Source organism: Microcebus murinus, chromosome 11 (genome assembly GCF_040939455.1).
Source record: "Microcebus murinus isolate Inina chromosome 11, M.murinus_Inina_mat1.0, whole genome shotgun sequence".
Classification (NCBI taxonomy): Eukaryota; Metazoa; Chordata; class Mammalia; order Primates; family Cheirogaleidae; genus Microcebus; species Microcebus murinus.
The window spans coordinates 50347084-50370107 of NC_134114.1; the positions used below are offsets into that span (position 1 = coordinate 50347084).

Consider the following 23024-nt stretch of genomic DNA (forward strand, 5'->3'; position numbering starts at 1 on the left):
CGGCTGATTTTTTCTATATATATTAGTTGGCCAATTAATTTCTTTCTATTTATAGTAAAGATGGGGGTCTCACTCTTGCTCAGGCTGGTTTCGAACTCCTGACCTCGAGCAATCCGCCCGCCTCGGCCTCCCAGAGTGCTAGGATTACAGGCGTGAGCCACAGCGCCCGGCCTCATGTCCTTATGTTTACATATTGTCTGCTACCATAGCATAATTGAATGGAACTGAGTAGCTTGCAAGAGAGACCATATGGCCCCCCTCATTTTTTTTATAAGTCATTGACTTGAAGTATCTAGTTACCCTGTAGAATGTACTCTATCTGATGTTTGATTGTTTCCTAGTAGTTTATGTAGTTTGTTTCATCTCTGTATATTCCTGTAAAGTAGAAGTTAGATCTAAATGCTTTATTAAATGTAGTTCTAAATTTTTTATCAAGAAAATTCACAAGTCGGACTGGGTGCTTTATATTGCCGATGCTGAGTCAGCCTAATAGATTTACAGCCAATGTCAGGAACAGTGTGCATGGAACAAGAAGTGTGGAAAGGGGTCAAAAACTAGGTAAGAGAAGAACATGAAAAGGATACAATACAAGAGGTAGAATCAGTAGCATGCTCCATGTCCATGAAAACAGCCAAATAATCATTGAGGATGTGGACAGAAGTCAGGAGACCTGAGAGGGGTGAGTAATCAAATGATTTGATGACAGGCAGGAGGCTGACCATAGATGAGGAGCTGGAAATCAAGATAATTTAGGGATTGAGGCAGTTTGCTAACTTAGGTTCAGCAACTTTTATCATCGTCATCCTGAAGAGATTCAGATGGGCCTGGATGAGAATTCGGTGGAAGTAGAATGCTGATATGTAGACATAAACCCACAAGCAGAGAAGAGCCAGAGCATTTTCTTGTCAGACTCCCCCCCCAAAAAAATCCATACCAATATGACCAGAAATTTGCACTGCATTTGACACACTCTGACATTATCATTAGGTAATCCCAGGAGACTTCTTGGTATTAGAGGACTTGGAAAGTTTATCTTAAAAGCTCTAAGTCATAGGACTTCTTTGAATCACTTTCTTCATCTCTGTAATATAGTCATAAATAAAAGTGAAAAATGTTTATTTATAAAGTAGCAGCCAGGCACGGTGGCTCATGCCTGTAATCCTAGCACTCTGGGAGGCCAATGCAAGCGGATTGATTGAGCTCAGGAATTTGAGACCAGTCTGAGCAAGAACAAGACCCCATCTCTACTAAAAAATCAAAAGAAATTAGCCGGACAACTTAAAATATAGAAAAAATTAGCCGGACATAGTGGCACATGCCTGTAGTCCCAACTACTTGGGAGGCTGAGAAAGGAGGATCACCTGAGCCCAGGAGTTTGGGTTGCTGTGAGCTAGGCTGAAGCCATAGCACGCTAGCCCAGGCAACAGAGTGAGACTCTGTCTCAAAAAAAAAGTTAGAAATTAGCCAAGAAAGTCTAATTGTGTCTTTTAAATGACTTCAGAATAAGAATCTAATCTTATAAAGAAGAAATCTAACCTTATAGATTAGATATGTTAATAGATTTTCATATAGGAAATTTGCCATTTTTCCATATGTAAATGAAAGACTGTACTAAGCTGCTGCAGTGTTTGAGCTTTAAAACACATGAGTCTATCTGGTTTCTGACCCCATCCCAGGAAATGTATGGGGTACAAATAGTTGCTGGCACAAGGTGGCATGCCAATTGCTGGAACTTTGCCTGGTGATAGTTTAAGAAAATATTGTGGTGGAGAGTGATGTCTTGGTCAGTGGTTCAGGCATATGAAAAAGGGGGTTGGGTGACCAGTTCATAAGAGGCTAATGGAATTGGCTGCTAATGGAACTTACTGATAAGCAAATAAGCAGATGAAATAGGGGAACACAAACACACACAGAAATAATGGAACATCATAAAATAAACATGAAGATATTCAATTCCATTAGCCATTAGGGAAATGCAAATTAAAATTGCAATGAGCTATCACCACACCTATTAGAATGGCTAAAATGACAATACAAAATGCTGGTGAGACTGTGGAGAAATTAGACCACTCATACATTGCCAGTGGGAATATAAAACAGTACAACCACTCTGAAAAAAAGAATTTAGTAGTTTCTTTAAAAACAAAACATGTAACTACCATATGCCCCCAGAATTGTACTCCTGGGCATTTACCCTAGAGAAATAAATACTGTGTTTACACTTCTACATGAATGTTTATGGCAACTTTATTTGTAACAGCCCATACTTGAAACAACACAGATGTCCTTCAATGGTAAATGTTTAAAACTGTGCATCTGTATCATACTGCTCAGCAATAAAAAGGAACAAAGTATTGATACATGCTACAGACTGGATAAATCTCCAGGAAATTATGCTGAGTAAAAAAGCCAGTCCCAAGGTTACATCATTGTATGGTGTCACTTATCTTTGAAATGACAAAATTATTGAAATGGAGAACAGATTAGTGATTGCCAGAGCTAAGAGTGTCGTGGGGGTGGGAGGCAAGTGGGTGTAGCTATAAAAGGCAAAAGAAGGGATCCTTGTGGTGTTGGAAATGTTCTGTATCTTAAATGCATCAATGCCAATATCCTGGTTGTGACACTGTACTAAAGTTTTGCAAGATGTTACTACTGAAACTATTATAAGACAGGGAATTGGCAGACACTGCTTAACATAGAATCAAAAGCCCCTAACCACCCTGATCAAAAACAGGATCTGATGATAGAACAAGGCCAATGGAAACCAAGATGGCAAGGAAACTGGCTGCTGCTTGACCTTGCAGCTCGTTATACCCTAGTTATAATATAGCATGCTAAAAGAAACTCCCACCAACACCATGACAGTTCTTAGGAGGGACCTTATAATAAAGGAAAGGGAGAGTTCCAAGTTCTAGGAAATCACTGCCCCTTTCCAGGAAATAACATGAATATTCCTCCCCTACTTAGGCTATAATTAAACTATCATTTAAATAAAAAAGCCAAAAGAAGGGTGGCATTGGTGGCTCATGCCTGTAGTCCTAGCACTCTAGGTGGCTGAGGCGGGAAGATTCTTTCTCACACGAAGCCAAGGACCTAATTGGACTCCAGTGGATCCCAGTATTGGGAACCACTTTCCTGTAACAAAATTGGGAGAAGAGATCCAGGAAATTTCTATTTTTTCCTTTCTTTTTTAAAGAGACAGGGTCACACTATGTTGCTCAGGCTGGAGTGCCTTAGCTCCAGTGGAATCACAGGTGTAATCTACTACTCATCAGCACAGGAATTCTGACCTGCTCTGTTTCCAACCTGGTGGTTCCCTGCTCCCAAGAGGTCACTATATTGATGCCAAACCTAGTGTAGACACCCAACTGGCATAGCGTACTACAGCCCAGAACTCCTGGGCTCAAGTGATCCTCCCACCTTAGCCTCCCAAGTAGCTGGACTACAGGTGTGTGCCACCATGCCCATCAATTTCTATTTTTACAATTGCATGTGAATCTACAATTTTCTCAAAAAAATTCTAAATTGAAAAAACTTATCTCTTACATTTTGGGGTTAAGAAGCAGTCAGCTGATCACATGTGCAAGTTCCTGAATTTCTGAATGCAATCTATTCCCTTTTATGTCTGCTTGCAAAATGGCCAATTCTTTCCTAAATTTATCTCTTTAGTAATGAGTTTGCAAACACAGCCATCATAATATTCTCCTTTTCATCCTCTTATCCTACAGCTGCTAAACTAGTATACACATGATTTTTCTCCAAGTTACCACAACAGATGGTTTTACCAAATGAAATGATCACCGTTTTTCAAGCCTCTGATAATATTAATAGTTTCCTTTCACTCACTGCCTCACCACAAAACCAATGTGATATATTCTAGGTTTCTGATGTAGTAGCTTCTCGCCTGCATACTAATTTCTACATTAGGATAATTAACCATAGCTGCTGCAACACCCCCCCCCAAAAACTTCAGTTTAGCATAATAAATGTTTCTTATTTATGCAAAATCATACGTGGATCTGCAAGTCCATTCCATCTTGAAGCTTCACCATCTGGATCTCACAGCCCCCAGATCACGGCAACAGGGTACAGAGAAGGCCATGGCTCTTAACTACCTCAGTCTGAAAGTTACATGTGTCATTTATGGTCAGGATCCATTGGTAAGAACTAGTCCAGTGATTTCACAACCTAATTTCAGTTGAGGCTGGCAATATTTGGTTAACACTCTATCACACTTGAGTATCCTGGTTCCTTACGTAAATACAACACAAATAAGCTCCCTTATTTTTATCCCTTTCTTATACAAAAGGTAGCATATTATATACACACACTATATACACTATACATACTCCTGCACCTTGCTTTTTTCACTTAACCTATATCCAGGAGTTTTCCATTATATAGAGAGCTTCCTCATTCTTTCTTTCTTGTTAATAGTTACATAGTATCACATTGTGGGGATATACTATAGTGTTTTAGCCAATTCTCTTTATGAACACTTAAAATCTCCAAGTTTTTGCTAACAAAAAGAATGTTTCGATAGATAATCTTTTATCTTCACAATTTCCAATATGGGCAGGTACACCTGTAAGATAACTTCCCAGAAGTATAAATCCTAGGTGAAAAGATAAATCAGTAATTTTCCATTTTAAAATTACCAAATTGCCCTCCGTAGAGGTTGTACCATCTTTTCCTCCCACTAACAATGTAGGTGAGTGCCTCTATCCCCAGTCTCCCCAGAGTGTGTTTTCCAAGTCACATGTTTGCCAATTTGATGGATGAAAATACTGTTTCAGTGTAAATTTTTCTTTGAATGAGTAAGGTTGACAAGAGTTCGAGACCAGCCTGAACAAAAGCAAGACCCATCTCTACAAAAAATGTAAAAATTAGCAAGGCAATCCATTTGGTAAAAACAGGCTTTGTGGAGCTGCCTGTAGTCCCAGCTCCTCGGGAGACTGAGGCAGGAGGATCCCTTGCACCCAAGAGTTTGAGGTTGCAGTGAGCTATGCAGCTATGATGATGCCACTGCACTCTAGCCTGGGTGATAGAACAAGGCCCTGTTTAAAAAAAAAAAAGAAAGAATGAGTAAGGTTGAATGTTTTTAAATACTTTTAAGGGCCATTTGTATTTCTTTTTCTGGGAACTGTATATTAATATCCTTTGTCTATCTAATCACTTTATCAGTCTAATTTTAGAATATGTGCTACTAAAACAAGTTTTGAAAGCTTTTCAAAAACAGGTTTATGGGCTTTTCTACATACAAACATAACAGAATCAGAATAGCCCATATTTGGGCTCAGTAAATATTTCTAAAAAGCTCCCCAGATTTAGAAACCACTGACCTATATCATCAAAACAATGGTCACTCTAAATATTTACCATAACTTAAGGCTATATTACCTTAAAGTTATGTTAAGTGGTCACATGTTGTGTATTAAAAATTATAACGTTAGGCCCGGCACGGTGGCTCACACCTGTAATCCTAGCACTCTGGGAGGCCAAGGCGGGAGGATTGCTCGAGGTCAGGAGTTTGAAACCAGCCTGAGCAAGACCAAGACCTGTCTCTACTATAAATAGAAAAAAATTAATTGGCCAACTAATATATATATAGAAAAAATTAGCCAGGCATGGTGGCGCATGCTTGTAGTCCCAGCTACTCGGGAGGCTGAGGCAGGAGGATTGCTTGAGCCCAGGAGTCTGAGGTTGCTGTGAGCTAGGCTGATGCCACGGCACTCACTGTAGCCTGGGCAACAAAGTGAGACTCTGTCTCAAAAAAAAAAAAATTATAACGTTAAAGCACTGAGGAATCTCAAGGTAACAAAAATAAAAGAAAAAATTATAACAACATAAGCATTAACACCACAGGATTTAATGTGGAGCAATGATAAGGCAGGGTTAAGTAAGCCAATGATAAGGCAGGCTTACGTCTGAATTTTTTAGTTCTCTCAAACTTGAAGCAGAAGCAGTTCAATATCGGGAGTAAATGAATAGTAGAGAAAACAGAAACTGAAATCAAGCAATGCCAACCAGCAAGCAAATCTTGCTGACCCTTATTAAACAAGAATTAACTGTTGTTTCTGAAGTTGCTGCTAGCTCCCAAGTTTTAACATGCTTGTTCATTTTAAGAAGCTACAGGACATGTGTTACTTACTTGGTTTCAGATAAAATGTTGAACTATGCCGAAATTAGACACTGGCTGCCTGGAAAAGAAATAGCCCTAGACAACACAGGCTGATGAGCAAAACAAACCCAACATCGCAAACCTTCGTAAGCAAAACCAAACAATGGGAGGCACGTGCGACAGCTCCCCGGCGGGAAGAGGGGCGGGGCGGGGCCGACGCAGGGGTGGGGCGAGCCCGGACCGGGCGGACCTAGCGCGAGCCCAGGCGCGCGTCCCCGTGACGTCCCAGGGAGGTCCCGCCCCCAGCTGCCCTCGGCTCCCGCTATCACCGCGGCTCGCTTGCGCCCCGGAAGCCGCCCCTTCACGGGGGTCATGATGGGCAGCAAGATGGCGTCTGCCAGCAGGGTCGTCCAGGTAAAGAGATTTGGTCGCCTTTCTGCGCCTTGGGCCGCAGGGGTGGTGCTGACTCTACCAGCGGCGTTGGGGAGGAAAGGCGGTGGCGGAGGCTGCGCGGTGACCGCGGCCCTGAGTAGGGCTGGCGGCGACGCGCGCGGGTGTATGTGAGCGAGAATGGGACCTTGAGCCCCTTGGGTCGGGCAGTGCGCTGGGGTCTACAGCTGACGGTTCGAGCCTGGCGGCGGGAGTGAGGCATCTCGGTAGGTAGGTACCGTACATACTGACCTGGACTCCTTCGCCCGACCTCATTCTCCTCCGGAGTCCGCGGACTCCCCTGGCCTGGCAATAGCCAATCGCCGTCTAGTACAGTTTGAGATGTCCTCGATCAGCCAATCCGAAGGAAGGCGATAGCGGGGCGTGGAAGGAAGCGAACCCTGGATGTGACCCAGTGTCCCTTCAAGGTCTTGGGAATGGCCAGATATCTGGGTCCAAGCGTTATTCCTGGATGGGAGGAATAGAAAGATACATTTAAGGTTAACTCCAGTATATGTTTTAGGGTTTGTTTCTCAAGCCTTTTTATCCTGGGTTTAGACAGCCATAATAAAATTGTTAATCCTGATATCAACTGCTAACTCCTGACAGCTTTTATTTTTGCTTCTCCAGCTATGGTCTCTAACTTATTAATAAATAGGAGAGGTAAAATTGGTATATAAATGGACACAACTTGCACTTTTGTGGTTGGTTTATATAGTCTTTCAACCCTCCAGTGTATTATTTTATGATTCACTTTTAGCTTTGATATGAGAAGTGCATTTTCCTTTGCACAAGTACATCTTTTAAAAGACCTAAATTCCTTAAATTGTCTGAATGATAATCCTAGATTCCAGTCTTTGGTCCCATTGCAATAAATGATCTTCACTAATTGAGCATTAACTAATTAAAGATTCCGTAGGGACAGAGAGACTATCTCACAAAGGTCTTGTATCCATAATATATAACCATATATATCAATATTCACCCAATTTAAAAATGGGTAAAAGACTTGATACTGCCAAGTATGATGGCTCATGCCTGTAATCCCAGCACTTTGGGATACAGAGGCTGGAGGATCATTTGAGGGCAGGAGTTCAAGACCAGCCTGGCAATATAGTGAGGACCACCCCGCCCGCCTCTACAAAAAATTTAAAATTAGCTAGGCATGTGGCTCATGCCTGTAATCCCAGCTAGTCAGGAGGCTGAGGCTGGAGAATCACTTGAAACCAAGAGTTCCAGCCTGGGTAACAGAGTGAGACCCTGTCTTTATTTTTAAAAAACGTTCATAGAAAAAAAAGTTAATAGCTTTAATTTATAATAGCCCCTAAACCAGAAACAATCTATATGCCCATTATTAGATAAGCAAATTGTAGTACTTTTAAAATGGAATAATACACAGTAATAATAAAGAACTCACTACTGATCTGATATATGCAAACAAAGAAACTGTGAGATATACAGTGAGGAATCGTCTGTGCCCTTCTAACAGGGGAACAAAATATTTAGACATTCAGAATACAAAGCAGTATGTAAATATTATGTTATAATTACATATAATGTTAGCAAATTTATTCAATAACTCTGTGTTAGGCCTATGCTCAGTGCTGGGACTATAGTGCCAACAAGACAGACATACAACTTAGAATTTGGTTGTTGATCCATATCTTAAAGAAAGAGTAGATGGCTAGGTGAGGTGGCTCACCTAATCCTAGTACTCTGGGAGGCTGAGGCAGGAGGACCTGATTCCTTCAGGTCAGAAGTTTGAGAGCAGCTTGAGCAATAGCGAGACCCTGTCTCTACTAAAAATAGGAAAATTAGCCAGGCATTGTGGTGTCCACCGATAGTCCCAGCTACTCGGGAGGCTGAGGCAAGAGGATTGCTTATGCCCATAGGTTTGAGGTTGCAGTGAGCTATGATGATGCCGCTGCATTCTACCCAGGGTGACAGCAAAATCCTGTTGCAAAAAAAAAAATTTTTTTTTTGCAATAAAGAGTTAATAGCCATACATCATAAAGAATCTGTAAGCTTAGAAAAATACACAAAAGCTTTGGCTGGGCGTGGTGGTTTATGCCTGTAATCCTAGCACTCTGGGAGGCCGAGGGGGGCAGAATGCTCGAGGTCAGGAGTTCGAAACCAGCCTGAGCAAGAGCGAGACCCTGTCTCTACTATAAATAGAAAGAAATTAATTGGCCAACTAATATATATAGAAAAAATTATCCACGCATGGTGGCGCATGCCTGTAGTCACAGCTACTCGGGAGGCTGAGGCAGTAGGATTGCTTGAGCCCAGGAGTTTGAAGTTGCTGTGAGCTAGGCTGACGCCACGGCACTCACTTTAGCCTGGGCAACAAAGAGAGAGTCTGTCTTAAAAAAAAAAGAAAAAGAAAAATACACAAGAGCTTTGAACATACAGCTCACAAATAAAGACATGAAAATGGCCCTTACCCATCTGAATAGATGGTCACCCTCATTCATAGCAACAGAAATGAAAATTAAAACTACATGGAGTAGCTGGGCATGGTGGCACACACCTGTAGTCACACTACTTGAAAAGCTGAGGCTGGAGGATTCCCTTAGTCCAGAACTTGAAGTGTAGCCTGGGCAACATAGCAAGAACCCATCTCTTTAAAAAAATAGAAACATAAAAAAAAAATTTTTTTTTGAGACAGAGTCTCACTTTGTTGCCCAGGCTAGAGTGAGTGCCGTGGTGTCAGTCTAGCTCACAGCAACCTCAAACTCCTGGGCTCAAGTAATCCTCCTGCCTCAGCCTTCCGAGTAGCTGGGACTATAGGCATGCACCACCATGCCCGCCTAATTTTTTCTATATATATTAGTTGGCCAATTAATTTCTTTCTATTTATAGTAGAGACGGGGTCTCGCTCTTGCTCAGGCTGGTTTCGAACTCCTTACCTCAAGCAGTCTGCCCACCTCGGCCTCCCAGAGTGCTAGGATTACAGGCATGAGCCACGGCGCCTGGCTGATATAAAAATTTTTAAAAACTACATGGAAGTAACATTTTTTACCCAGTAGATCTCTAAAAATACCACACAAGTTGGATAACCTGGTCTGTTGACAAGGCTGTGAAGCAAATCTGGCAATATCTCAAAAAATTGTTTTCACCCTTTGACCTAGCAATCCCTAGGAATTTATCCCACAAACACACTGACAAAGAGTACTAGGGTATTCATTTTATGGCATTATTTGTAATAAAAGAAAGACTAGAAACAATCCAAACATCCATTAGTAGGGGACTGGTTCCAAACATCCATTACTAGGGGACTGGTCGAATAAACGCATGGTGTTTATCATGAATTCATACTGACCTCTCTAATTCCAATCTTAACACCACATCTTCCTTCTCTATCCCTTATCTGTATTTTCTTTCTTTCTCAGGGAAAAACATCAATATATATACTCATTTGCTCAATCCTACAATATATACAAAGTGGTTTCAGAATAGCTATTGCAACTATCAACAGCCAACCTGCCAAGTAAAAAGTTCAAAATTTCTTTGTAATTTTGCCTTTAGCCTGATGGTATATAGTCCAAGCACTATGTACAAAACTTACTTGACTCAGCTCCTTTTTTTCCTCTTAGTTACATTATCCAACTAATATACAGTTGGAGTTTTCTCTTTATTTTTTTATTGTCAGTTTATTTCAGCAAATTCAATTATTGAACCTTCAGAGAAAAAGTTTGGAGTTTCCTATAATCACAAACATCTATGCATACTACTGTTCAACAAATCACAGTTATAAATAGTCTATTCCTGATTTTTTTTTTTTTTTTTTTTTGAGACAAAGTTTCACTCTGTTGCCCAGGCTAGAGTGCTGTGACATCAGCCTAGCTCACAGCAACCTCAAACTCCTGGGCTCAAGTGCTCCTCCTGTCTCAGCCTCCCGAGTAGCTGGGACTACAGGCATGCACCACCATGCCCGACTAGTTTTTTCTATATATTTTTAGTTGGCCAATTTCTTTCTATTTTTAGTAGAGATGGGGTCTTGCTCTTGCTCCAACTCCAGAGTGCAAACAATCCTTCCGCTGTGGCCTCCCAGAGTGCTAGGATTACAGGCATGAGCCACCAAGCCTGGCCTATTCCTGATTTTTAAAAATGTTTTTAAAACTAAAAAGAAAAACCTGAGAGTATCTACAGATTTGGAAGTTATCTTTTTTTTTTTAAAATGACAACCTATAGGCCACATTTAGCAGGCTTCCAAATTAACCACCAGGGAAGATTTTATGATTCATGGCTTACATCCTATCCCTAAGTAAAAAATCTTGTTATGAGTCCCTCAAATCTTAAATGGCTTCCTTGATTAATATGTAATCTACTGATGTTGAAAAGGACATTGAAAACTTCTAAATCATAAAGTTTTGCTGATTTATTTCTGAATTATTAAGTTTTTCATTTGTTTCTCTTTACGAAGAAAAGTTTGAGACAGGGAAGTTTGAGCATAAGCTAAATATTAGATGATAATAAGGAATTATTGTTAACTTGATTGGTGTGGTAAAAGTATTGGGGTTCACCTGAACAAAGACCAGATCAACAGGCTTATTGGAAGGATGAACTAAGGTGTCTACCATGATTATTTTTGTATTCTAGTCAGTTAATAAAGAGTGATTGTCTTCAAATTGGAAAAAAAGGCATTGGGGTTGTGATTTAACAAGAATCCTTGTCAATGATACATGTGGAAGGTATTAACAGATAAGGGGATAAGATATATGGGGTTTGTTTAATGGGGGAGGGGATGATGAAACAAGGTTGCTATATTACTGTTGAAGTTGTGTGATGAGCATATCAGGATTTATTATACTGCTGCAGAAGTGCTTAATTTCTTACTCTGCCTTTCCAGGAGTTTAGCTCTCTCCTGTAATCATTGGCTCATTTCTGTCCTCTGAAAAGATTCTTAAGAGAGATCTTTTCAGGATGCCATGGGAGCACAGAGGAGGAGTTTTTAAATCAGACTTTGGAATCAGGGCAAGGTTCTTAGAGAAGAATGACATTTGCTTTGTTTTGAAGGATAGGCATGGAAATGGGATGAGATAGAAGAGAGAGTTCCTGGGAGAGGACATGAGCTCTAGATGGAATGGGGATAGAAGGGAAATGAAAAGTACTTCAGAATACCTGGAGTAACAGGTACATAAGACAGTGGTGGGGAATGAGGCTGGAGAGGGAAGGAGAGACCAGATCATGATGGGCCTTGTAAGTGCCAAATGCGAGTTTGAAATTTATCCTGAAAGCTATGGAACATTTTTCAACCTTTTAAATAGGGAAGTAACAGTAGGATAAAACATTCTTTCTAGAAGATTGGCTATGAAAGGGAAGAAACAGTTACAAGAGACACACACACACACGTATAGAGATCTTTTAAACATGTTTTTATGCTGAGTGAGAGAAAATATTCCAGCATTTTCTCATGGCAGCAGTATTATGGGGGTGAATTTTCAAGCCAACCCTAACAAGCCTATTTACTTATGTGCCCATATAAAATCCATTATTTGTAGTACATACATACAAATATATTATAGATAAATACACCACAGTCATGTTAGTTACATAGCAATTTATAGATTACTTTTGTTGAAAATAGTACTTTGTTCGTTGTATATTTAGAAGTTCTTATACTAATAGGTCTATTTAAGGTCCTCTATACCACTATGTTGAATTTTATGGATAAAAATATTAATACTTTTCAAATATCTGTTATATTATGAAAACATTATTTCTATGAGTATAGGAAAAACTAAAAGAGCTATCATAAGTTTTAAATATGTTTTATGTGGGTTTTTGGATTATAATATTTTCTTTGTGCTTTTTTGCATTTTTCCAAATTTTTTACACAGAACATATTACTTTTGTAGTCAGAAAAAGCGTTTTTAAATATTAAATATGATTGATTTTTATCCTATTCTAAACTGTTAGATATTAATTAACATAGTAGGGAAACAACACTTGATACAAGTCAGGAAACTTCCAATTGTTTTCTTACCAATCTATTACAAGTTATGCAATATAAAATCCATGTCATTGTCTTCACTGAGTTGTTTTGTGGTTAGTTATACAGTAAAAGGTCTTGTGATATATCAAGTACAAAGATATAAACAGTAAGGTAATAATTCACAGACCAGCTTTTTTGGTTGGGAAAAGTACAATTTAAAGTGGCTGTTAAATGGTAAGTTATTTTAACAAAAGTATCTATTTATGAAGTTTAGTAGGTCATTTCTTTTATAGTTAATGAAGTTATTTTTTTCATGCATTTTATTTTTCCTCTAGGTAGTCAAGCCACACACTCCATTAATAAGATTTCCTGACCGAAGAGACAATCCTAAACTCAATGGTAAATTGTATTTTACTGAGATTTTTAAAAAAATTATGTACATGTATATTTATAAATGAATATCATATCTTATTGTAGGCAATATCTCTCATTTTACAGTCAGACTGTTGTAGCTTAGATCAAAATGGTACCCTACATCATATGCAAGTAGAAATTAACTTTTTATTACCCCTAATTTTAAAGGTAGTGATTCAGTAGTGTATGTCTGAATTTTTCACTAAAATTAATTGAGTCAATATTGGAGAATTTTTATCCTACCCTTTCTTCTCTCCTGTCCTTTATTTTTTATTTTTTTGAGACAGAGTCTCGCTTTGTTGCCCCGGCTAGAGTGAGTGCCATGGTGTCAGCCTAGCTCACAGCAACCTCAAACTCCTGGGCTCAAGTAATCCTATTACCTCAGCCTCCCGAGTAGCGGGGACTACAGGCATGCACCACCATGCCCGGCTAATTTTTTCCATATATATTAGTTGGCCAATTAATTTCTTTCTATTTATAGTAGAGACGGGTCTCGCTCTTACTCAGGCTGGTTTCGAACTCCTGACCTCGAGCAATCTGCCCACCTCGGCCTCCCATAGTGCTAGGATTACAGGTGTGAACCACTGCGCCCAGCCTCTCCTGTCCTTTAGAAGATTCCCCCATGCTTACATTTGCAGAGATTGTGAGGAATAATAACCATCCCTATATTTATCTAGTTTGTTTCATAAAATGTAAAGACTCAGTCATTCCTATATTTTTCTCCCAGCCAACCTTCTTTTCTTTCATTCACTCGTTTGTCTTTTAGTTCAGTCAGTAAATAATATTTGGATTGCCTTAGTCCTTAGCAAATTATTCACTATAAAATACCTGTAAATTAATAGGCAAAGATTCTGAAAGGGTTCTGTTTTTCTCTGGTCTCTTCTTTTCTTTTTTTTTTTAACCAGATCCTCTGTGCCTCTCTGGATACTTGATCTTTAGTTCAGGGAGAAATTTAACATATTTCATAGGGATATTTTAAACTTATTTTAACTATTGAATAAAATTAACAAGTATAAAGGTATTAAGAAAACTACCCTCATTTACATTTACCAACTTTCTTATTCCCCATCGTAAGATATCACCTATAAACTTCACCATGTGGGCTTATATGACAAAAACTTACATAGCATAGGTTACCCATATGGGTTGAACTCCACTAACTAGAAATTTCATTACATTACAAACTTGTTAATTTTAGTAATTCACTTATTAAAAACTACCCCCTAGTCGGGTACACTAGCATGTGCCTGTAGTTTTAGCTACTCAGGAGGCTGAAGCAAGATGATCACTTGAGTCCAACAGTTTAAGAACAGCTGGGGCAACAAAGCAAGACCCTGTCTCTAAAAATAAAATAAATCAATAAACTTAAAAGAAATACAAAACCCTACTTCCTTATTTGTGTTAAAAATAATTTTTTTTTTTTTTTTTTTTTTTTTGAGACAGAGTCTCACTTGTTGCCCAGGCTAGAGTGAGTGCCATGGCGTTAGCCTAGCTCACAGCAACCTCAAACTCCTGGGCTTAAGCGATCCTCCTGCCTCAGCCTCCCGAGTAGCTGGGACTACAGGCATGCGCCACCATGCCCGGCTAATTTTTTCTATATATATTAGTTGGCCAATTAATTTCTTTCTATTTATAATAGAGACGAGGTCTCGCTCTTGCTCAGGCTGGTTTCGAACTCCTGACCTTGAGCAATCCGCCCATCTCGGCCTCCCAGAGAGTTAAAAATAATTTTATGGGCCGGGCATGGTGACTCACACCTGTAATCCTTGCACTTTGGGAAACCCAGTGGGAGGATCACATGAACCTAGGAGTTCAAAACCAGCCTGAGCAATATAGTGAGACCTCATCTCTACAAAAAATACAAAAATTAGCCCAGTATAGTGGTGCACCCCAGCTACTGTGGAGGCTGAGGTGGGAGGATTGCTTGAGCCTAGGAGTTTGAGGCTGCAGTGAGCTATGATAACACCACTGTACTCTAGCCTGGGCAACAGAGTAAGACCCTATCTCCAGGAAGAAAAAAAAAAACAACTTTATGAAATTATATATAGCCAGCTGAGTTACTGTACAGTATTTTCCTCTTAGAATTATAATACTTCAGGAAGTATCTGAAGAATTACTTGATTTCAAGAATGACTTGCTTATTCAATAGTAGATAAAATAGTATTTTAAGACACCTGAACAATTTCTCTAATTAGGTTTTTTTCTTTTTAATTTCAGTATCAGAAGCTTTGAGATCAGCAGGGTTACCATCTCACTCTTCTGCAATTTCCCAGCATTCTAAGGGAAGTAAATCACCAGATTTGCTGATGTATCAGGGTCCACCAGATACTGCAGAAATAATAAAAACATTGCCTCAGAAATATAGAAGGAAACTTGTATCTCAAGAAGAAATTGAATTTATCCAAGTATGTTGGTGTGCTTTATCATAAGACTGTGCAAAACACTATAACATTTTGGCTTTGGAATTTCACTTACTGATTTACATGTTCTTCACATTGTCTTGTCAAGTTGTGGTCATAGCTAAGACAGATCATCAGGTAGTCCAGGGCTGTGAGAAACAAACCATAGTCAGCCCTCAGTAAATTGGCATGATATATCAATAACAGTAGATATACATGAAAAACAGCTCCTTGGGTCCACAATAATTTTTCAGAGTGTAAAGAGCTTCTGAGACCAAGAAATTTGAGGACCACTGATTTGGGTCAAACTTGAGTCCCTTCCAGTCTGAAACTATATTTATAGCAATCAATATGAGTACCCAAAAGGTAGGAAAAACCCAAAATTATTTAAAAAAAAAACTATAGATTATTTGCTCATAATTGTGTAAAGTGGCCATGAAAACATTTACTGTGTCAATTAATATCTAATCATACTGCTTTATTTTTTCCTTTTCAGCGTGGAGGTCCAGAGTAATCATTGTGGCTGCTGTTTGTCATCAGACAGAAGAATTACTTCACAATAAATGACTTCTAAAATGAAAAATGAGAAATTGTATATTAAGCAACTTTAATAAATATTCTGTAAAAAAATGAGATATAGAAAATTTAGAAGGACACTTGTATCTCCTAATTTATGTATCTTGGTCAGCTTCTCCACAAGCTTACCTAATTAATTGTTTATATACTTTATACTTATTAAAGTATACATTTTTAAATGTTAGCCTATTTACTCTTGATCATCAAATATTACCAGTGTTGAACTATTAAAAGCACACAAGGTCTAGTAAAGTATAATAGGCTTCCCATAAGTTCACTTTTCTTGCTGTTTCTGTTTAGACATGGAAGGAATTTATCAGGCAGAATTGCTGTTTTAGGGACATGATTTTCCTGACATTGGATAAGAATCAGTGAAATAATGACTCCATTACTTGTTCTTAATTCTCTAACATATTTTCGTTCACAAGTTTACTGTATAAGCCAGTATAACTGGCTTAATAAGTATATCCTACTCTAAATGATAAAAATATAGCCAAGGTAAAACAGGTGCCTAAGTATTAAGACTGAGGAGGCCAGGCACAGTGGTTAACGTCTATAATCCTAGCACTTTGGGAGGCTGAGGCGCATGGATCACTTGAGGCCAGAAGTTTGACACCAGCCTGAGAAACATAGCGAGACCCCATCTCTACAAAAGTTTAAAAAATTAGATAGTCATGGTGGTGTGCCTGTAGTCCCAGCTATCTGGGAGGCTGAGGCAGGAGGATCACTTGAGCCCAATAGTTTGAGGTTGCTGTGAGCTATGATTAAGTCATGCATTCTAGTCTAGGCAAAAGAGCAAGTCTCTGTCTCAAAAAAAAAAGACTAAGGAAATAACACAAAAGATTATTTGTAACCTATATTCAAAACAGTATAAAGTGGAAAATAAGCAATCAAAATGAACATAGCAGAGGATTCTTGAAAGGCATTTGTCAGGAAAAAATGAGTACAGCATAGGCATAAATGTTTCACTAGAAATTACAATTTATTATGTTTTGGGGGTAAGGTTTGTTCTTTGGTTTAGTGTTTTGATTGTGATCATGTATGGAAATTCTGATAACCATTAACTTTCTCAAACTTAATATTGAAAAGCCTCATAAATCAAACTAAATATTTACCTTATTAAGCAACTTCTGAATCTTTAAAAGGGCTTTCCTGTGCCAAGCATATGTATACTGTGAAAGTAAAGCCTCACAAAGCTAAATAAATTCTCTTTCCTTACCTTTAATGATTTCTAGAATATGCTTTAAAGAAGTCATCTGTAATAGTAAGGGTAGCTCATGAGCAAGAGACAGTAGAATTATTTTTTGAGTGTGTTTCTCTATTTGCCCAATTTCCTATGGGTTAATCTTTACTTTTTTCTACAGAGTTGATCTACTTCTCTTATAAATTCTGTGCTGTGGCCTAGTGTAAATGTTGTCCAACATAAATATGAGATGGGTTTGGGTTTGATGCTAGCAATAAGCTCTTATGGTGACTTGTGAAGAATAGATGATTTGTTTTTATTTAAAAAATTTGGGAAAATTACTTTAAAACTAGCACTATTCTCTTTTTTCCCCCTAATTTCAGTAAAAGGAAGCTCATGGCTATTTTGGGGGGGTTCAGGTAGTGAAGAGTAGTTTGAGTAATATGGGACAACAGTTAGAAACCCTAACATTGGAACTGTGGATATGTATCTGAGGGCAGTCTTTACTACTTTACCACTGCTATGAGAGTCAAAATGAAAAAATATGTCACTTACAGAATTTGTGAGTACAGGTATGACAGTGCATGTCAGTGGGAATTGCTGTCACAGGATGAGCTCCCAAGGAGGACAGTGTTGTAGAAAGAATTCTGGCTAGGCTTAGAGTTGAACAGCCTGTATTTTTATTTAGGGGTTTTGGAGTTAAGCACTTAAATATATGTGATCATCAGCAAATAGCTGAATTTGTCCAAATATCAGTTTTCCTCTCCAGGACTATACAGTGTGATAGGCAAGATCAAATTAGTGTATTATGTGTATTATCTATTACTTTGTAACAAATCACCCCAAAATTATGTGACTAAAAACAAAAATCAATAGCTTATGGTTTCTCTGGGTCAGGAATTCAGAAGCAGCTTCACTAGGTGGTTTTGTCTCAGAGTGTCTCAAGAGATTGCAATTAGATGCTATCTGAGGCTGCAGTCACCTGAGGGCTTGGCGGGGGCTGGTTGATCCACCTCCAAGGTAGCTTACTCACATGGCTGGCAAGTTGATACTGACTATTGGCAGGAGGCCTCAGTTTCTCTCCATTGTAAGCCTATCCACAAGGCTTCAGTGAATTCATGACATGGCTGGCTTCTTCCAGAGCAAATGATTCACATGTGCAAGTCGGATCAAGAAGAGCCTGTTTTTTATTGTGGGAGAAGACTACACATGTACATTAATACCAGAAGGCAAGGATCATTGTGGCCATCATGGAAGCTGCCTAATACAAGATGTGTGGAAGTGCTTTGTAAACTTTAAAATGCTATGCAAATGCTTAATGGTATTTTATATATGCAATATAAAATACCTCACTGCCCCAGAATATCATCTAAACACTGCCTTCATTAGCCTATTTTAAATGTTCTCAAATAAGAATGTACTTGTCAGCAGCATGGTGTAGTACACTAATTAACAACTTATATTTCACAACACACTTGGGAATCTCAAGTCTCACAGGTATACCATCAAATTTAGCTCACTAGTTTATTTCTATGATAAGTGAGGTTAAATTACTGTTACGTGGTATGTCAGAAGAAACTTTGACTTAAATCATGTGACATCATGCATCACTAGGTATGACTTGCCACAATCAAGAAAGGTAAGTGGTAAAGATGGTGTGTTTTCTGCAATGTCTGAGAGTTTTGCCTAGGCCCAAGTAGTGACAAGGGGTTGAAAGATTATAAACAATAACAGTAACTGCTAACCTAAAAGAAGTATTTGGCTGTTAGACATAATTCTAAGGGCTTTTCAAGTGTGAAGTTGTTTAAGCCTTACAGCAGTTGAGTAGGTCCAATTACAGAGGAAGAAACTAAGAACAGAAAGTAATCTACCCAAGTCATATCTAGTGATTGAATAGTGATGGGGCCAGTATTCAGATGTAGACAGTCTGTTTACAGAGTGAAAAAAAAACAAAACCTGACTAAATTATTGGCATTGATATTCTGCTGCCTTCTTCTACATATCTCTGAAAATTAGGATTTGCAATCTTACAAATATCAAATGCAAAGAATGGGGAAAACATTTCCATGTTGATAGCTGCTCCAGCTCAGAACCTTGGAATTGTCCTTTTTTCCCCACAAATCATATCCAGCCTGTCGGCAAATCTTATTGACTAGAAATTAAACTGGTACCACTCTAGTAGAGCCATGTAGATTATTGTAATAATTTTCTAACAAGCCTTGATTTTCCTCGCCCCTCTAAGTCTAGTTTCTCTCAACAACCATAGTGAACCTTTTAAAACATCAAGTCAGATCCTATTGCTTGTTTGCTCTAATCCCTCCAGTGACTTTTCAGTGATATCTTTCTTCTGCCACCCTACTTAAAACTGCAATGCCCCTCATCCTTCTCCACCTTCCCGTCCACTTTACCTGTTTTACTATCTCTATGGCATTTATCACTATGTATCATAATATATTTGACTTGTTTTATCTCCTCTCATTGGAAAACAAGGATTTGTTTTCTTCCCTGCTGACTTCTCAGAGTCTACAACAGTGGTTTACACATAGAAAGCACTCACTATATACATATATATATACATTTTTTTTTTTTTTTGAGACAAGAGTCTCACTCTGTTGCCTGGGCTAGAGTGCCCTGGCATCAGCCTAGCTCACAGCAACCTCAAACTCCTGGTCTCAAGCAATCCTTCTGCCTCAGCTTCCCGAGTAGCTGGGACTACAGGAATGCGCCACCATGCCCGGCTAATTTTTTCTGCATATTTTTAGTTGTCCAGCTAATTTCTTCCTATTTTTAGTAGAGACAGGGTCTCGCTTTTGCTCAGGCTGGTCTGGAACTCCTGAGCTCAAATGATCCTCCCGACTCGGCCTCCCAGAATGCTAGGGTTACAGGCTGAGCCACCGCACCAGGCCACTCACTATCTATTGGTTTAATAAAGGAATTGTTTGTTACGAAAATTTATGATAATCATGACGTTGGGTACAGATCACAGCTAATATTTAATTGAGTACTTACTATGTCTAAGCTTTCTGCATGACTCATTTAGTCCTACAGCCACCTATGATGTAGTCTATTATTTCCATCTTACAGAGTAGAAAACTGAGGGCCAGAAGCCTCTTCCACAGCACATGTTTCAGCTGAGTTGTATTTTTTTCCCCTGGGTCTGATTCTTCATTAAAGGACTGGACTAACAAGGCTCTTGAACAGCTCTTAAGAATTTGGCACCCGAGACCGCGGGGTTTGTGTCCATAGCAACCGTAGCGACAGGATGCTCCTGTGCAAGAACCAGAAAGCGAGATCAGGTACAAGGCCAGGCCTTTCACACTCACACACACCTACCAAATTCCGAACTCAAAATATCATAACCGAACGCTGACTCTTCCTAGCCAGTGTAGAAAATATCCAAGTTAAAACGATAATAGGGTGACACAGCAGCCACAGAAAAGACTCCACTTCCGGCACCAACAGGCACCTCGTGATAGGTTGGGTACTCCAGCAGCTTCCGCAAGGCTGGCTCCGCGCGGGCGCCATTGACCAGCATCCACGCCCATTCCGGAAATGGGGCGGGGCTACTAAGGCGTCGGAGCCCAGTGAACGGAAGTGGCTGTTGGAGACCTTAAGGTGGCTCTAAGTTTTTGCTGTCTGGGGAGCCCAGCCTCTTTGACTGGAGTCGGGCTTAGCGGCGCTGGATGGCTTTGGACGTGAAGTCTCGGGCAAAGCGTTATGAGAAACTGGACTTCCTCGGGGAGGGACAGGTGAGGCTCTGGCGGGATTGGCAGGGCCGGAGCGGAGAGCACCGCGCCGCCTCAGCCTTTGCAGGTTTTCTTGTGGAGGCCGGAGGACTAGCCTGGCTGCTCGTTCTCCCTGGGAGAGACTGTCCAGACGCAACTGCCGCGCCTCTTCTTTACATCCTGGACGTGAACTCTTGAGCGGCCCTCTCCTTTATGAATAGGCTGAAGTGGGACGTGGACTGCCCCACGAAGTTTCAAGCCACTGCGAACCCGCTCAAGAACCCTAGGTTCTTTGCTTCCCATAATGTAAAAACGCAAAAAGGCAAACATCAAAAAACTCCCACAAATTAACGTTATTGGTATTTTTCTTTCTAGTTTGCCACGGTTTACAAGGCCAGAGATAAGAACACCAACCAAATCGTCGCCATTAAGAAAGTGAGTTGCCGTTTATGTTTTCTTCAACTTTTCTTGAAGATGTCTGTATTATGAGTTGATAGCCATTTTACTGCTCTTGACCAGACTCAGATAATGAGAAGTTACACGTGTCATTTGCAAAGACAAAAGGATTAAGTTCCATCTTGTGCCCCAAGATGGAGCTCTGGGTTTGAACCAGTTTTTTGTTCCATTAATTTAAATTGAAATGAAGAGGAAACTATGTTATTTTCACTGCATACATTCGGATGTTGGCTAAAGGGGCAAGTACTGCCCATCTGTTCAGTCCTCAGAACTATTTGATATCATGATCTTACCAGATCGCTGTTTTCTACTTCACCAGCATCCACTCTGTGTGCCATCTCTGTATTTTCTATGTACAGGTGTACTATGAAAGGCTTTCACTAGCATTAACAGCACTGATGTGGTGCATTTTTAAAAATGATTTAAGTAGCTTGTTATATGCATTCAGAAGACTTCAGAATGCATGTAATTCAGACATTCAAAGACTTGCCTAATTAGCTTTCACTTCCACCTACAGTTTTTCATTTAACCTTCCAAACAACCTGTGAAGTAGATAAAGCTAACCCTGTTTTACACTTCAGGTACCTGAGGATATGAGAGATTAGGTGATTTGGCAAAATCACACAACTAATAATTACTGAAGCTAAGACTTTTTTCCGTGTAGCCCATGCTGTTCTCCAACTCCTGGGCTCAGGTGATCTTCTGGAGAAGGTGGGACAATATAGGCGTAGGCCACCATGCCCAGCTCAAAAGCTAGGATTTAAATCCAGGTGCCCTGATCTTTGTTTTGGTCTTTTTGCTATTTTGAATCTGTTTCTTCTCCTTCAAAATCCGAAACTCCTTCAGAAGAGTCATTCCTCTTCTGCATTTTTGTCATCTTCCAGCCTCCCAGGTACTCCCTCTCATTCACTTAATACCTGGCTCTCTCTCTTCCTCTCCTCAATTATTCCTGCCACCATTATCTTTTTGTTTTTTATTTTACTTCCCTCAAGTCCTTGTTTTCCAGCTTATGTTATATGATCTGCCACTATAGCTACTCCCTTCTACAACCCTTAACTCTCCTGACCCTTTTATCACCTTTTTAGTTCGCTGGTTCACCATATCGAACCCACGCTGACATTTCTGTCTCTTGCACACATTAAATTCCTTATAGTCCCAGGATCATTGCATTTGCTCTGCCTTCTGATTGATATATTTTCCCTCTAGAACTTGGTGTGGCTAATTCAGGTTTCACTCAAATGTCTCCTCATAGAGGCCTTCTCTGTTCATTCTAGCCAAAACAGATGTGCTTCCCTCCTTCCCTATTTTGTCATATTTCTTTATATAGCACTTATAAAAATCCAAAATCCTCTTATATGTGAGTTTATCATCTGTTTAATTCTATTCACATACCTAGGACTATGGACTTTGGCTAACAGGTATGTAGGGACTCATTAAAAATATATTGAGCTTCACATCACAACTTGATAAGAGAAGATAAATTTTAAAAAATTTTAAAGATGTATTGACTTGACTCACTGGCATAATCTCTTCATATTGGAATATTGATGAAAGTCCTAGTGGGTTTTTTTGTTTGGTTGGTTGTTTTAAAGACACAAGATATCACTCTGTCACCCAAACTAGAGTACAGTGACTCAATCATCGCTCATTGTAACTTTGAATTCCTGGGCTCAAGCAGTCCTTCTGCTCAGCCTCCCAAGTAGCTTGGACTATGAGTACACAACCACAGGCCTAGCTAATTTTAAAATTTTTACTGGAGACTTGGGTCTTGCTGTGTTTCCCA

The 23024-nt window shown here is 39.5% G+C and overlaps 2 protein-coding genes and 1 long non-coding RNA gene across 8 annotated transcripts in view; 2 read left to right on the forward strand and 1 right to left on the reverse strand.

Moving 5' to 3' along the window:
- Positions 1-20533, reverse strand: part of LOC105881354 (uncharacterized) — a 53919-nt gene extending 33386 nt beyond the window's left edge. For 2 of the 4 annotated variants that reach the window (XR_012921690.1, XR_002224900.2), the window contains exons 1-3: positions 20394-20533; positions 15378-15450; positions 6803-7018 (exon numbers count right to left, since the gene is read on the reverse strand). This is a non-coding gene — a long non-coding RNA (uncharacterized LOC105881354). Of the gene's footprint in view, positions 1-4013; positions 4122-6151; positions 6201-6802; positions 7019-15377; positions 15451-20393 lie in introns of all 4 variants that reach the window. The other 2 variants (XR_002224897.2, XR_002224901.2) reach the window with 2 other exon arrangements.
- Positions 6341-16058, forward strand: KGD4 (alpha-ketoglutarate dehydrogenase subunit 4). The gene is made up of 4 exons (XM_076008084.1): positions 6341-6535; positions 12824-12887; positions 15120-15307; positions 15798-16058. The coding sequence occupies exons 1-4, from the start codon at positions 6494-6496 to the stop codon at positions 15813-15815; spliced, it is 312 nt and encodes a 103-aa protein (XP_075864199.1). The 5' UTR covers positions 6341-6493; the 3' UTR covers positions 15816-16058.
- Positions 20534-20633: 100 nt separating the features above from the next.
- The window catches only part of CDK7 (cyclin dependent kinase 7), a 30500-nt gene continuing 28109 nt past the window's right edge, over positions 20634-23024 (forward strand). For all 3 annotated transcript variants that reach the window (XM_012782949.3, XM_076008081.1, XM_020290009.2), the window contains exons 1-2: positions 20634-20809; positions 21161-21220. In XM_012782949.3, the coding sequence (XP_012638403.1) occupies positions 20744-20809; positions 21161-21220 (126 nt within the window). In that variant the 5' untranslated portion in view covers positions 20634-20743. The remainder of the gene's footprint in view (positions 20810-21160; positions 21221-23024) is intronic.

Coding starts and splice junctions, on each gene's coding strand:
- KGD4 (XM_076008084.1), top strand. CDS start 6,494: ATGATGGGCAGCAAGATGGCGTCTGCCAGCAGGGTCGTCCAG. Junction 6,536..12,823: donor CTGCCAGCAGGGTCGTCCAG/GTAAAGAGATTT, acceptor TTTTTCCTCTAG/GTAGTCAAGCCACACACTCC. Junction 12,888..15,119: donor AGACAATCCTAAACTCAATG/GTAAATTGTATT, acceptor TTTTAATTTCAG/TATCAGAAGCTTTGAGATCA.